This window comes from Haplochromis burtoni, unplaced genomic scaffold, assembly GCF_018398535.1.
Source record: "Haplochromis burtoni strain Fernald_Lab_line unplaced genomic scaffold, NCSU_Asbu1 Contig_82, whole genome shotgun sequence".
NCBI lineage: Eukaryota > Metazoa > Chordata > Actinopteri > Cichliformes > Cichlidae > Haplochromis > Haplochromis burtoni.
Window position 1 is genome coordinate 488268 of NW_024582443.1, and position 16294 is coordinate 504561.

At 42.2% G+C, this 16294-nt stretch overlaps 1 protein-coding gene across 1 annotated transcript in view; it reads left to right on the forward strand.

Annotated features, from left to right (window-relative positions):
- The first annotated feature begins 12 nt into the window (after positions 1 to 12).
- stim2b (stromal interaction molecule 2b) overlaps positions 13 to 16294 on the forward strand; it is a 54457-nt gene continuing 38175 nt past the window's right edge. The window contains exon 1 of the mRNA XM_005925837.3: positions 13 to 2059. Coding sequence (XP_005925899.1) covers positions 1927 to 2059 — 133 coding nt within the window. The 5' untranslated portion in view covers positions 13 to 1926. The remainder of the gene's footprint in view (positions 2060 to 16294) is intronic.

Here is a 16294-nt window from a genome sequence, read left to right on the forward strand (position 1 = left end):
ATGATCTGAATCATATAAATGTGACAGATATGAGAAAAAAAACCCCAAATACTTTATACCAGTGCGTTTTCTAAAATTGAACCTTTACTTGTTCATCTTAAACTCTTGCATGGGATTATCAGGGTGCTTTCATATACTCTCTGTGGGAAAAGTACATTAAAAAGCAAATACAAACTCAATTTAAATCAACTTATGGTTGGTTCACGTTGGTCAATGGAGTGTCTCCAGTCAATAAAGATGAATAAATGAAATGCTTCTGTTACAATATTTAGTTTTGCAGTACATTTTTGTGGATATGAATGTAGAAATGCCCGAAACAGAAGTAGCAGCCACTTTCCTCTCAGTAAAGCACCGAGTTTACTCGTAATAAACCCAGTATAATCCCTTAACGTCGCTTTGTTTCCCGCGCTAAACATCCTCAAAAGAGACAAAAAAAGATGCCATGGGAGGCATCCAATCAGATTCTGCCATGTTGGGACAGCGCAACCAATGAGAGCGCTCAGCACGGAGGAAAACTTGGCTGTGCCTGGAGAACAATGAGGCGGGCATCACCGAGACGAGAAAAACCCCAAAGTTTCTTTGGAGGGCTCCTCCGTGACCATCATTAAACTGCCCGAGGGAGTGAGTAAAGAGCGGGTACCTCTGCGTGTAACACCGGGGTGGTGCAACCGGGTGGCGGTGCTCGTCTTGGCTCGACAAGCTTCGCTGAATTTCCCTAAAAACAAAAACAAATCCCTCCCGTGGTGACCTGCACGCGGCAGTGGTTGGGGCAAATTAACCCCCCCTCCGCCCCGTCGTTGCTTCCTCTCCCGGCACTCCTCCTCTCTCCCTCCTCCTCCCCCGGCTCCTGATGTCAAACCATTTTGCATACCGACTTCCGCCCCGCTCGGCTTCCCTTCCTACTGGTCTGCATCAGCCGGCGAGCAGCTGATATGACTGGAGGGGGATACAGTATCGCGCCGAGCCATGAGAAGCTGACTTAAAAACTTCATTTGGAAAGTAGGCGGATGTCGTGTGCGACAGATACCGGTCGGAGAAGGACTAAGGGACAGGAAACGGAGCAAGAAGAGGCGCATATATATTTATATTTACATCTAATATTTTTACTTGATGCAGTGGGATTTGCTGCTTTCGTGTGAAGAGGCGGACCTACGAGACACTGCGAGTTCAATATGCTGAGGCTGTCCCCGGTGTTTGTATACTATACGTGGAAGTACAGAGACTATTTTCTTCCAACTCACTGCTCCACGTAAGGATTTAACAGAGCACTTGGCATTAACTGTAGCTCCCGGATATCCTCGGCTGCTACCATTTTTTGAGTCTGGTTTTGTTTTGGATAGGGAATTCCTACACATAGGCTGCATGTGCTTCCCTCTAATACACAACCTGGTCGTGTTTAGTAGCTAACACATATACATACATAAATATATATTTTTGAATGCATAGATTTGGATATGGGGTTGTCATTTGTCCTGCCTCCCAGCAGACACCCCTCTGAAACAGCCAGTAAAGCCATTAGAGGCTATTAAAGTGATTTCTTTTTTTTCTTTTTTAAAAGAAGGGCTTCTTTCAGGGTAGTTTGGCGAACAATGAACTATTATTTCGTGGGCTTTTTCCACGCTCCTGTGAGGTTTTGTGCCGGCAGTCAGTGACTGGCTCCTGTTTTTAGCTGTCAGTCCACTGCAGGATTATTATTATTGTTGTTATCTTTTGAAGTTCAGGTGCCTTTTTTGTCGTGACACCACATATTTTCCGCTCTAAAAAAAGACTAGATTTTTATTTTTACTGGGGGGTTTTTAATCGTTGGCTGTGTTCACCAGTCTGTCCTTTTTTTTCTGGGGTATTCCCCCCACCACCACCTGTGATTTAAATCTCCATCTACACTGTCAGTCCCACGGATTACTAGATTTTCACCTCATTTCCACAATGAGTTACATCCACAGGGTAGTGAATGTATTGCTACGTGGACTCGTCATCTATGCGGTACTCGGCTTGGAGTGCTCTTACTCGAATGATCTACCCAGCCGCTCGTCTGATGCTCAAAACGTAGCCACCACAGGTAAGCGCAGTCCATGTCGGACACAAGTGTCTCTAATTTATTTACGCATGTACAGTGTTACCCCCACACTCACCCCTCCCCTCCCTCTGTCTCCCTTTGGGAAAGCCGAGGAATGCCCTGCGCAGCAGCCTAATGGAAGTGATGCATCTTATGTCGACTGTCACCTCTCTGTCTCTTTCTCTGTTTCTCTTTTTTGAATTCCTCTCCTTTCTGTTCATTGCTGATGAATGCGTGACATGACAGGAATGCAGGCTGCACTCACATCCGTGCCATCAAGGCTGCTGTGATGACATGACAGGTGCCCTTATGGTGTTATAATGCACAGCATAGCTCTATAATGCTGTGTGTTTTGAGCCCGGTTGATCATTTCCAGAAGGCCACAGGTGACTAAACCCTCCCCAGCTAAACTGTATTGTTGACATAACCTTATTAGAGCAGGATTTCCATCAATTTGCATCCAGGCAATATTTTGAACCAGGCCCTTTTTTATACACCACGCTGTCCTGAACTGACAGCATTATAAAAAAGCCTTGTACTATTTCCTTCTCTGTTTGTTAGAGTTACCTTGACACAAGGACTGAAAGGGATGCTGAAGCTAATAAGCAGCACCTGGCCTTGTTTTAGGGCCTTTATAGTCGAGTTTAAAACGATACACCGGTTGGTTTGACTGCATACCTGTGTAATGACATAACTGTTTGTTTCTGGAGGCACTTGACATACAGGTAAATATATATGTATATAGGTGTTTGCTGTTTGAGCAAATATACATTTCAGTGTTATGTAACCGACCTCACTGAATCTGAAGGCTCATGTTGAAGAGCAAATTAGTAAGCTACAGTATAAGATATTTAGTGGTGGTTAGTGTTGGATTACTAAGGGGGTGGATCACTTCTTTTATTGTTCTTTGTGTAGTGCTTTCACTGGGGAACCCCTTGGAACCTAATAATTAAGTAAGTGACAATGATCTGAGTGCAGTATTATACTGAAGGCATCTGGTGAATTATACCTGGATAAGTTCATATAGATACTTTCATTGTGGTGTCCTTGCTAATGTATTGGGACATCCCAGCATAAATTGTTTATGGCTGTGTGCTGATCCTTGACCGTTTGTGGTAAGTCTCTGTTAACTGAACTGAGCATTTAAAGGAGTATTTTAACATTTTCAGAAGACTCCTTTTTCACTCTCTTGAGTGGGACCTGTTGCCAGGCAGTCGGTGGAATGTCCAGGAATAGTTGGGAGCCTTTACCGTCCACTTTTGTACACATTTAATCAAGGAAGATATAATTATGTCAGGATTATGTCACCGTTGGACTGACTCAGTTTGTTTCCATTATGTAGGCTTCATGTGAAGCTATGTGCTAACAGGCGGCTGGCTGACAGATGAGAGTGGGATAACTGTTTCCTCCTAATTTTCTGCAGAAAAAGTCCCCCACACATGCATTCAGATAAAAGACAAATTTAAGCAGATATTTCTTTATCTGGTTAAGTGAACAAGCCCAGGCATGTATTAATGGTTTGATTAACAATCAACCAAGTCATTCTAGACCAAAACAAAATATCTGACAAAAGTATATTTGCTGGGAAACTTCTGGAGCATGTATATGGTCAGGGCAATCAAAGTTAATCGATATTTTGTCACTTTGACTATCTTCAGACTTCTTAAGCCTGCTCAAATGAGCTTTGTCATCAGAACTCTAACAAGTTATGCACCCTACCGGTAACACAAAACAATTCAAATCAAAATGCTCTTTACGGGAATTCGCTTTGAAAAGACTGTTTATTCCCACTTTCCTAAGCTATGAGTTGACAGTCAAAAGGCTGACAAACAGGAATCAACCTTAATCCTAACTCTTGGCAAAACATATACAGGAATTTCCACAAATGTCCAACTATTCCTTAAACTTAGTCTGGTAACGTGAGCGTCCAAAGGCATGAACAACAGATTTGACTGAAAAATAAACTCAGTCATATCTCTCTTGAAGTTATGCAGTCCTGTCACTGTTAACTACATGGCATTAACTTGTCCACCACTGTAACTCTACATGGTAAACTATAATTTTGGTATGCTACTGTTCAGCAGTTTGTTTAACTGCTTGTAGTAAAAATAGTATAAAAAGGTATAACACTGGCTAACTAACCCAGCAGTAACATTTTCTTAAAATTAGCTAAAAGCCATGAACTAATAATCAGATCAGAGAAGCTAAGGCTACTGAGGTTTTGTAGATATGTGACCATTAACCACGAGATGCTATCTCATCCACAATTTTGAAAGTGTGGCAATCATGATGACAAGTGAACAAGGCCCAGTCATACAGGTATAACCTTCTAAAATGAAAATGGGTACTTCCCAACCAGTTGGTACATGGTTGCTTGCAGTCATTATGAAATTGACTTCTAAAGCCTTAGTGGTGCAGCCCTAGAAACTATTTAGTGACCCCTGGCAACCATGCGTTGCTAGGGAAAAATATGTATTTCTCAACTGGTTGGAGAAAACCTCCTTGGGATTGCTGCAGTCCTTAGCAGATGGTTGTAAATTCTAGGATGGAAGATGGTGACACGTCTGCAAACGCTTGCTAGCTATTACTTGAGCGATAGTGAAACTATGTGACAAGTTGGAAATGGACTGGCTGCCTTCGAAGTAAAAGTTGCACCTTTTTGAAATAGGTTGACTGCAGCGCTGGGACACAACTTAAATTAATTTTCAAGTTTTTCTATCACTTGATTAGAAGTTAGCAAGCATTACAGGCAAGCTGGAGTCTTCCATGTAAACTAAGGGAGTGATTGCAAAAGTCTGCTAGCAACCAAAGCAATCACAAGGAGGTTTTTGATGCAACACCCTCTTTGTTGATGTCCCCCAGCAACAGGTAGCAACCCCCAGGAACCACTCAACAACCATTATCCATGTGTGACGGCCCACGAGAAACCTTAATACATAGAATCCAAACAAGGTCTATTTACAGGGAAATTACAGGATTGTACCATTTCAGAGATGGGGGGTTAGGATTCTTGCCCTACATATCTGATAATCCTTTACCAAATACCAAAACTTAAGCATATCATTTTACAGCTAATATTTGATGTTTTGTTACACTTTGTAGCCTTAAACTCCACCCTAGTTTAGTTATATTCCTCACTTGCATCTTCTGACATACCCTCACAGGTAGATTTTAAAGTGGAAAGTTGTCTCTGAGCCAAATGTTAGCATGAATTGTTATTACAATTCTTTAATCGCATGAAGCTTAATTTCAAATGTTAGCTTTTGGGCTTTGTCTTTGACTTTTTGCAATTAGGGACATTTGCACAAACTCAAAATGAGCTCTGTGCTATGTTAACAGAACACTGCTAGGCGCTTCAATTGAAGACACACAAAAAGCCTCATAAATAAAGGCAAACAGACTAATTTATATCTTTATTTCATCTGGTGCATCCGTGCATGTCTGTAAAACCTCCTGAAGGTATTAAACCTTGCCCCAGACAGCTATTAAGCATCTGTGACTGTTTACAAGTGTCAAGCTGCTCCTGAAAAATCAACCAGGGGTTTTACAGTATATTGATTAATAAGGCAAAAGCACAGAGGTCCTGTTCCACAACAGCATGACAGTGTAAATACGAACCAAGGGATGATATCAGCTCTCTCTTCCCATGAACAAGAAAACGAATGAATATAGAGACGGTGGTGACAGGAAACAAAACCACACTGCTAACCATTTCCCACTCAGTACTGTGGAAAGGTCAGCTTTTCATTGAAAGGTCAGCTTTCCATGAAGGTGGCCTTTCGATAGTATAAGCTGAGGGAAAGCACATGCTATATGCTATTGCACCCTTTCACCTTACCGGTTCTTCAAAACCATTAATAATGCATTTGTCATTCACCCATTTACACACACTAACGGTGGCAAAGCTACTATGCAAACTACTTGCCTGCCAGTGGAAATAACTTTAGCTTCAGCCTCTTTTCCAAGAATACGTTAGGATGTGGAGAGGCTTGGGATGAAACTGCTAGGCTGACAATTGGTAGATTGTTTTCCCTGAGGCATGACCTATCTCAGTTTCTATATGTTTAACAAGTCCCTCAAATGTCCTTGTTTTTAATGTACTTTTAATGAATATTTAATATGCTTAGATGCAAAACAAAGGTGCATCACATTTTATTCTTATGATAGCTTTGCTTGCTAACACATTGTAACATTTGTAGTTTCCATGGAAGATGCCTAGTTGTCTAAAAACACTAACTATTAACCGAGCGGTCGTAAAACTAAAAAGTGCATCTTGCACGCGGTCTACTGCAGCAGTCCGTTTGCAGCCAGCAACCACTCACAAGCCAGTTGGGAAATAAACTTTTTCCTCCTAGTGATGTTTGTCAGATGGTCAACGTGTGCTCTCTAGGCCTGTGTGACTGTGACCAGATTCCCATTTTGAGCCTAGAAGGAGACGTGAGTGACCGCAGTAATCTGGTTGTTTTGGGAATACTCGTTTTCCCTCATGACGGCTGTTTGCCATCTAGTCACTCGAGCGACGCAGTCTCGTGAGACTGGGGCCAGATTCACTTGACCCGTTGTCACCCTGATCGTTACAAATGCAAAATGGAAAAACTGTAGTTTAGCATGAAGGCACTCCAAAAGTTTGTTTAGGGAAGTGACTCGTTAAATATATAACCACTTACACTGTACATATTGTCCTAGCATGTTATTACATAAAAGGTTTTTACTACTTATATTTGTCGAGGCATATATAAAGCCTGTGCCTAAAGCCTTTAGTGTTTTCTATCAGCAGTGGTGATACAAGTCTGCTATTTTTAAACTGTTCCAGTGTGGAGGTAGATAGTCCAAAAGGTTCAGGTTTAACTTCTGACTGGCCAGAGATGGGTTCCTTGGAGATTTGTGATTCCCAAAGACAAACCCAGAGGAACTCAGAGAATAGAAATTGATTCGACAGTGACGGTGGTTAAGTGTGCAGTTTATCATGAGCGTATATTTAATAGCTCGTGAGCATATTTGTGTACGAGGAACCAGGTGTTTTCATATTGAGCGCCAGCATCATTGTTGAAGTTTATAATTACGTGATTTTAAAGTTACTAATGAACTTGTATCAAAAGACAAAAAGAGGAGATGAAACTAGGTCTGAACTAGTAATCACCAACAGTGGTGTTGCAGATAACCAGGGACACACAAATTGAGTTGAAGGTCATAGTGAACAATGGTTTTTGTGACGCATTTGTCTTTAAAATGAGTAAAAGTACAATGTCCTGCAGTGCTTTGTTTGTAAAACAACACCTTTTTTCCTCATTGTTGGCCTTTTCAGCTATGAGGAGAATCTAGTGTGTTATAAATCTATCCAAAATCAGCATGTTTTTCTAACACAGGCCAAATCCACACCAGGTCTAAACAATAGGAGTCATAAATCATCACTGGAAGCAAACTGGGTATAGATTTTTGGAAAGTCAGCAGAAGATGCAGTAAAAATGGAAGAGGTGTTTGCGAGCACACTCTGTAGAGCGGTACTGTGAATGTGGTCTACCCTTGTTTTAATAGTTTTGTGTATTTAGTGTGTTGGCATTTCAACAAACAAAACCCTTGTGCCTGCAAGGAACATCCAGTGTTGAAGTAATGTGGCTGCTCGCTGATAGCTGAATCTGATACAGGAAGCCCATTTAGTGTAGACTTTTTTTTCCAACCTACAGATTGAGGTTAATTACGGACTTGGATGTATTGAAGCAATTGTGATTAGATCTCTGTCACGCCCAAAGCTTGGACAAGTTTGGAGAAGGTTTGCTTATATGGCTAAATCAGAGGTGACATTGGTTATCTCAGAGTTCAGTGGCTGCATTGTTAAAGAGATTTGCTTGGAAAGGAGGTTCGGCATTTGCCTATCTTGCCAGTGCTGGCTCAAGTGCTGCGCCAAGCATGACAGTTTGCATTTTATACTGCTTCCACCGCTGCCGGCTGGCCCCTGCTCTATCAGACTAACTCGCACACTCGAGGAAAGACGGTCGAATTTGGGGGTTGTTCAGGGGGCTGATGACAAAATATCAGCGTGAATGTGAAATAAGTCATAATGTTCCTCTGTGGAGTACAGCTCAACACGCAAAGCCATTTCCATTTTTTGACAAGAACAGACTGTTCTGGAGGGTTTCTCTGGGCCAAAAAAAGAAGTAATACTGTTACCAGCCCACATAGTGCACTGATAGATTTCCACCAAAATGATCCTTTGAACACTTCACATTTCCATACTGCACTAATCAAAACTTGTATGATGGAAATGGATCAAATGACTGTGTGTAATGTAAAAGTTGCTCACTCTAAATTTCCTACAAGTCACCAGCTGGATTTAACTAAGCTAATTAAGACCCTTACATTGGATATTTACTTCAGTTAGTTTGTTTCAGCAGGCAACAGGTTATTTAAGCCTAACTGATGCAGTGAGTAACTTGTCATGTCTTAAATAACCGCATCGGAAGATACATGGTTGTGTAAAATGTGTTACTCCATTTCAGAAGGGTCAATTTATTGGCTGGCATCAAGCAAATGAAAACACCAAACGAGATTCATCAGGCTAATAAAACTGGGTTAACTCTGAAACACATGATTAAAACCTCAAAGGATAGTTTTGAACCATCTTAGAAGAAGACATGTGGCTGAGGGTGAGATCACTGAAATCTTTGAAATAAAAGGAAAATTACAATCAGCAGTAGATCTCACTAGACTCAAATTTGGAGCTTTTCCACACATCTCCAAAAGTTGATTCTGTTCATCTGGACGTAGTGTTTTCAGTGGGAGAAACGTTTCGTCACTCATCCAAGTGACTTCTTCAGTCTTCAGACTGGATGAGTGATTCTGTTCATCTGGACGAACAGAATCAACTTCAGGAGATTTTCGTACCTGGATGATTGAGCATTCATCAAGACATTTGAAAAAAAAAAAAAGACATCTTTTTGAAAAAAAAGACATAAGAAAAAAATACCACAGGGAATGGACGTCACCAACAAACCTCAACGCGATCAAGTGTGACGTTTTCAGCTCTTAGTTTTGATGCCATGTTGGCACACACCAAACCAGAGAAAGTTAACAACTAGGCAGGCTCTGCAGAGCACAATGTGTTTACCAATTAGGCATGACTAACTTAGCTTTGTACCAACGACAAGGCCAATTTGCACCTCTTTAACTGGATCATCAGTGTTGACGAGATATACCGGTTTTGGAGGGAAGGCGCTTGTTTACTCCAGCGAGGCAGTAAGCAGGTATTCTAACAACAACCCCATGTATGGCATGTCGCTGGCATAAAAGTCCAAATATGCAAATACTGTTTTCAGATATCGCTGAAATACTTATCATGGTAAATGGCCTGTGTTTGTATAGCACTTTACTAGTCCCCAAGGACCCCAAAGCGCTTTACACATCCAGTCATCCACCCATTCACGCACACATTCACACACTGGTGATGGCAAGCTACATTATAGCCACAGCCACCCTGGGGCGCACTGACAGAGGCGAGGCTGCCGGACACTGGCGCCATCGGGCCCTCTGACCACCACCAGTAGGCAACGGGTGAAGTGTCTTGCCCAAGGACACAACGACTGAGACTGTCCGAGCCGGGGCTCGAACCAGCAACCTTCCGATTACAAGGCGAACTCCCAACTCTTGAGCCACGATCGCCCTGGATCACTTTAACATCTTATTAAAACATTTTTTAAGTGTATTATTGTTGCTCACAGCGTGGTATTTTTCCATCTGTGTTGTGTTTACAGCGTGTATTTGGTGTGAAACAGTCGCAGCACTGCTCTGACACAAGTTGGCCCTTTGGCTTTTCTCAAAAGTGGGCAACTGCTGCCCGTCTCAGTTGGGGGCTTTAGGGTGGTGATCCAACCTAATGAGGCCTTTCACCAAACAAACAGACCCCTCGAGTGCATTTAAAATTTTAGCCACCATGCTTCCTGTTGTGGCTGTGGCTTTAGGGCGATCCTTTTTATTATTGTGGCTGTCACTAGAAGTCTGAGCCGGACGATTTGCTCTAGCGTGCCCGCTGTCAGCAGCCATGGTGGAGAACAGACTGGACTTGAGTGTAGAAACAATCAATGACCTGATTCACTGTAATCAGGGCATTGTTAGGCCGCTATTTCCTGTCAACTTTACTACCAACTATTGTTTTTTCTTAGATTTCTGTGTCTAAGTCGTTGTTAAAATTCCTCGTATTGCATATTAATGACCTTCTCTGAATAATCTCTGCTTTTTCATTTCAGTGTCCTCTAACTTAGAGATGAGGCTGAAACAAACCTTTGTTTCACAGTCTCGACTCGCTAATGCACACACCAGTACGTTCCAGATAATTCATTCATAAGCAGACAACACTGGCTGACTGTAAGCTGATTCACTTGTGCAGAAAGCGCCTTGGTGGAAGATGTAGGTCACTGTACTCAGCTGTACAGTGTTTCCTGTTGCGAGTGGCCTACAGTAGCAGAACTGTGCCCTCTCCCATCTCACAGGGGGCTATTGTTGTCCCCCAGCACCACACTTCAAGGTGTTGATCCTCTAGCTGGCATTACATGAGCTCTTGGCTGGGTGACCCCTGTGTGACAGATGCAACAGGCATCACTACAAGCCAACAAGCAAAGAAAAAAAAGCGTAAACACTGATGTGCATAGGCACCGTGTAGGAAAACAAATTTCTTGTTTCCCCTTTTATATCTCACTTCCTCTGTTTTCTCCTGCTGTTGTCGTGTAGTGAGATTTAGACTGTAGTGAAATGGTTAGAGGCTTTACAGCAAACTCTAAAAAGCATCTGTTTTAACCTCAAAGCCAAACGTTCGCTTGGTCTGATTGACTTTACCTTAAAAATCCTCGTGAAACAACATGAAAGGCAGTTTCACCTCCATGCTTTCGAGAATAAAAGGCTGAGAGCCTCGTTCTATTATGGGACTGTGCTGTGATAATACTTGTCGCCTTAATACAGGAAGAGGTCAATGCTGTGACCTTCACAGATGCAGTTTTCTCACCATTACAAGTTTTGCATGCAAAATTTTACATGATTTCGGTGAAAAGTTACTTGTGGAAGTTACACACAGATACTTCCTGTTTAGACCTGAAGAAGTTGGAGCTTTCACGCGTTAGCAGCAGAGTTCCCAATAAAAAAAAATCAGGGTAAATGCATCTATATATATAAATTTAAGAAGTATTTAAAGTTAGATATTGGACGTCAGAAGCACTCCCCTCTGATTTCAGGGACTTTCCCTCGGTGGAGGGCATGTGATGTGGTGGTGGTCTCGGCGCGAGGGGGCAAAGAGCGGTGTGGATTTCTTTGGTATGCTGCCCCCTCGCAAGTCTGCCTCCACCGACATTCATGCTCTGACCTGTGCTCATAGCAAAAAATGATTCACAGTTAGAAACCAAGCGTAACGGGCAGACTTAGATGCAAATCTGGAAATCATACGGGTGCCTGCTTGAGCACCTTTCAGCTTTTATTTCTGCCATCTCTTGCTTCCTGTTTTCTCCACTATTACCCTAATCAGCCATAACATCATCTACTGGTGCCTCTTGCTGTGTAGGCCCTCTGTCTTGCTGCGTGTTGCATGGATGGATTGTAAAATAGGAAGCATGGTCAAGCACCTCTGCTGCACCCTTTTGGTCTTTGAAGTATTTTAGCATCTTTTAGCTTGTTTTGGATTTTTCCTCCACTCTCACTGCTCTTATCAGCATTGTTTTATTATGCACCTTTATTATGTAAGATCAAAATCAAGTTTCTCCCACAACTCGAATAATCAAAAGTATAGAGTTCAAGCAAGCAGTTGAACTATGTTTTTACCCTTCATTTCTTGGTTGGGCCGTGCTAAGCTGGATGCTAATCTGTCTTGGCCTTACAAACGGCAGCATGTCCGGACTAACAGGTGACTTCTTTGGAGCCTATTTGGATTTCCTTTGATGTGGTCTGTGATGGCACCAGTTCGTATTGCACATCAAAGAGCTTGGTAAGAACTAAATCACTTACATGTGGTGGCTTCTTCTGTATCTACAGTACCAAATGGGTGAGTGGTTAGCTAGGGTGTAGGTTTTTAGTCAGTGCATTTTTCGGTCTGAGACTGTTGCCTCACTCTTTTGTTCTGAGAGGCGTGCAGTTTGTGTGAGACGAAACTGGCAAGCTGAGGCACGTGAGCGAGGAGTAGTAAGTGGTTATGCTGGTGTAACGAAAAACACATGCCTAGCTTCCTTAGTGTGCTTTCCAAGGTAGCCTTTTAGCCTTATAATTGCTGATGGCCAACATATTTGTTCTGTTGCCGGCCCTAATGCTCTGCTACATGTGTTATAGAAACTGAGGAATCGACTTGACAAACCAACTGAAGAAACCATGAAAGTTATGTCTTTTCTGCTTGAGATCACCCTTTCCCCCACAGAACTCAAGGCACACAGTTTATATCTGTGATAGGCCAGTATCAGGTGACGACTGGCTCTGTTTAGAAGTATATTCCTGCAAGTTAGAAATGCATCATGTACAACAGCGTCAGGTTTGATGGCAGTGGCTGGCGCTTATCTGATGTGTTCAGTCGAGTCTGAGGTCCTTGTGTCTTTGACCCAGTGATTAGATTATAGTTTGATTGCTTATTCAGAGATTGGTGAGAGAGTTCAACTCACTTCCAGAGAAAGGAGTACTCCTTTCCTGGAACAAGTGGGGTAAAAACAACAACTGTCAGTAACCTTCAGAAATTTTATCAGCTCAGAATATGATAATCGGTACCTCCTCAGTAAATGTCAGATAACACGAAAAGAAATCAAATAGATAAACTCATTTTTCACATACGCCAAGTCCAGCTATGTGAATAAGATACTGGACCAGTATCCTATGTTGAATCTATACTTTTAGTTTTGTCTGTGTGTTACACCACATGCAAAAACTCCGGCTCTTTATCCAAACTGGGAAGGTGTGCTAAATAACTTTGCTGCTGTCTGCAGTGTCTCACTTATTCTTGGTGTCCGAACTTGCATCTGTATTTAGAACTGCTGAAGAAAGAGAAGAAAAAAGAACAGAAATAAAAGGAAAACGATCAGAGTCCTGTCAGACAGGAAGGCAGAGGACATACACAGGATGCTGGCCGAGAGCCAAACCTGATGTCTGCTGTCAGATACAAATCTTCCAGCTGAGACATGGCCGCGCTGCTGCGGTGACAGAAGAGCCCCACAGCATTAATCTGCCGCTTTTCAGAGTGAAACTAAAAGCGTGCGTGTCATTTTGCATCGTGCGTGCAAACCCTGCAGCTTATCAAAACAAACCAGCATTTAAGATGGCTGTAAAACTTTTGAACAGGATGTTTCAGTGTTCCTTTCATTCGCAATAAAGTCACGTAAAATCCGTCTCATCTGAGCGTGTGCAATGGCCAAAGCTAAGTGCAGGAATGTGAGCTCCGTCGAGATGAGGACGAGTGTTAAACTTCTGTATGTTACATTCAATTCAATTCAATTTTATTTATATAGCGCCAAATCACAACAACAGTCGCCTCAAGGCGCTTTATATTGTAAGGTAGACCCTACAATAATACATACAGAGAAAAACCCAACAATCATATGACCCCCTATGAGCAAGCACTTTGGCGACAGTGGGAAGGAAAAACTCCCTTTTAATAGGAAGAAACCTCCAGCAGAACCAGGCTCGGGGAGGACGGGGCCATCTGCGTGAGACTCACGCGCTTACATTGATGCCACACCTTTATTGAGCTCATCTTTACAAACAGGTGCTTGAGCTGAGTACATCATGTTTGAATAAAACCACTAATTTGCTTGTTAGTAGTGAAACATTTTACTCACTTGTGTACACACACCTGAGAATGGCTCGAATTTCCACAAGAAGCAACATGAAGAAGGTTTTGGTGGAGCAAGGTTCTGGTTCTCCCTGGGATGGCGTGGGCTTCCTTTGGACACTCCAACTTCCTGCGGCAGTCGTAAGTCGTCCTTGTTAATTGGTTAATTGGTGATTCTGAATTGGTCGCAGGTGTGGATGTGGAGTTGCCCTGCGGGGAAGGACTTCAGCCCACATTAAAGTTGGATCAGCTGTAAAAAATGGATGTATGGTTTTTTTTTTAAATTAAGAAGGCGATTAGGTCAGATCAGATGATTTTTTTTAGGTCTGATTATATCTGATTTTATTCTGGTGTGACTTAAAATCGGGTCTCTAGATTTTCTCTCTGACTCTTTGTGAGCTCTGTATCTAAATTCCTCAGCTGATTGCTCAGCTTTGATCATCAGATTCTGCTGCTGTTTACTTGTGCAGATCTAGCTCTTTCTTGGTGTTATTTTGTTACATTAATTTTCTTTCTGTGATGAGGCCAGAGAACATGGTGTACCATACCTAAATAAAGTGCTTCTCAAAACTCCACTGGGAAAGTCTTAACCCCCAGTTTTCCATCCCTTAGGCCATGTCACAGACCCAGGAACACTTAATCCCAACTATGATTATGCGGGATGCATCTTTTGCACGCTGGTGTGCACGACTTGGATCATTGTGATTGGTCACCTTATGCACACATTCTATGCTTCATTCGAGTCAACGTTATATCCAGAGGAGCGTGTCTGAAGCCGGGCCGGCTAATTAGGCCAGCGCTCGGCCTTTTGTCTTTTCCGTCTCTCCCTTTTTCTTTTCTTCTTCAGGCCGGCTGCATGTATCACACGTCTCGTGTTTGAGGCTGTTATTCAAACATTCCACGAACTCCAGGGCGCAAGTAGCGTCTCCTTTTCTGGAAGTTTTCCTCTAGTTTTCTTCCCTCCTTTATCTGCCCTCTTTTTTTGAGCTGTGACCTAAGCAGAGGATTACTGAAGCCCATTAAGGTGGCTCATGTGGGTCCATCCCAAACATAAATGGAAATGACTGGGTTCAGAAGGTCAAAGACAAAAGGTCTCCTCAACCATCTTATTGAATCAAAGATAGAAAGGTGAAAGTCTTTTTGCAAAACTGAAGATGCAGAGTGTACAGTGTTGTGCAAAAGTCTTGAGCCATTCCTCGTTTCTTTATATTTTACCAGACTTTCTTGTAATTGTTTTTTAAATGGTCTTGAGGAATAGAAGAAGTTTTGTGTTTAAAACATTACTCACAGCAGATGAAACATATCTGTAAGTCATGTCCTTAAGAAACCGGAAAAAACATCCAGCAAAGCCCTGACACAGGACCTGAAAGATGCATCTGGCCCTTCAGTTGATCCATTTACTGTTCATTGAAGCTTCCTCAGAAATTGTCTCAGTGGAAGTGTGGTTGTCAAGAAGCTCATTAAGAAAAGGAAACAGGAGAAAAGACTGAGGTTGGCCAAACCTCACAAGAACTGGACGAAAAGTCAGTGACAACAGGTTTGATGACCTTTAGGCTGTGCTAAAGAATAAATGTGATCAACCCAAATATTGATTTTCAAGCTAATTAGAATTGCCATATATATTTCCATGTATGTCTGCACATGCTTCAATAACTTATTTCCCACTTTCCAAGCAAAATATAAATAAATGACTTGTGGACAGTACTGTAGTTTTCTTCTTCGTTACTTTCAAACAAAACTGGCTCTCGGTAGGCAAACAATGCTGCACAGCACTGCTAGTGACAAAAGAAAACAAAACATTGTACCAAAACCAAAAAATAGACTTTATTTAAGAGATGGATGTGTCCGCTGAGTCTAAAAAGTAAAACCTGCATTATATCTAATGGCCAAGCCTGATTGCATAGACGTCTATAACAATAACACTGGTACTGGTCTCTCGATTTGTGAGCGCAGGAAACACTTTCCTGATGAGCTTATGTTCCTAAATGTTTTAACACTTGTTAAATACAACATTATATTAATTTGGCAAATTATCTCATTTAGAGTGAAACAGACAATGAAGTAGGGTTTGCTTCACGGCTGTCTTGTGGTTTTGTTTTTTTTTACTCAAATTCACCTTTTTCCGATGTTTGAACCATGATGGCGACGACCTAAACTCTCAGCTTGCGTCTTAAGAATGGAGCTCCACAAACCAGTAGGTGATGTCGCAATCTCTGTGTCCATCTTTTATGTACAGTCTGCTCAGTCAGACTGCAGATGTGCATGTTGGAGTTTTGCACTCGCTGCATTGCTTCACTGCGCCCATGCTTATCCACCTCCACCTGTGTATTGCACCATCGTGCGGGTGGACGGAGCTGCAGTTCAGACACGTTAAACGCCTTTAGCCGGGACAGCGTGGAGCTTAGTGTGAGGTTTTCCGAGAATTCGTCGAGGCTACATGCGTAACTCCTTTTTTG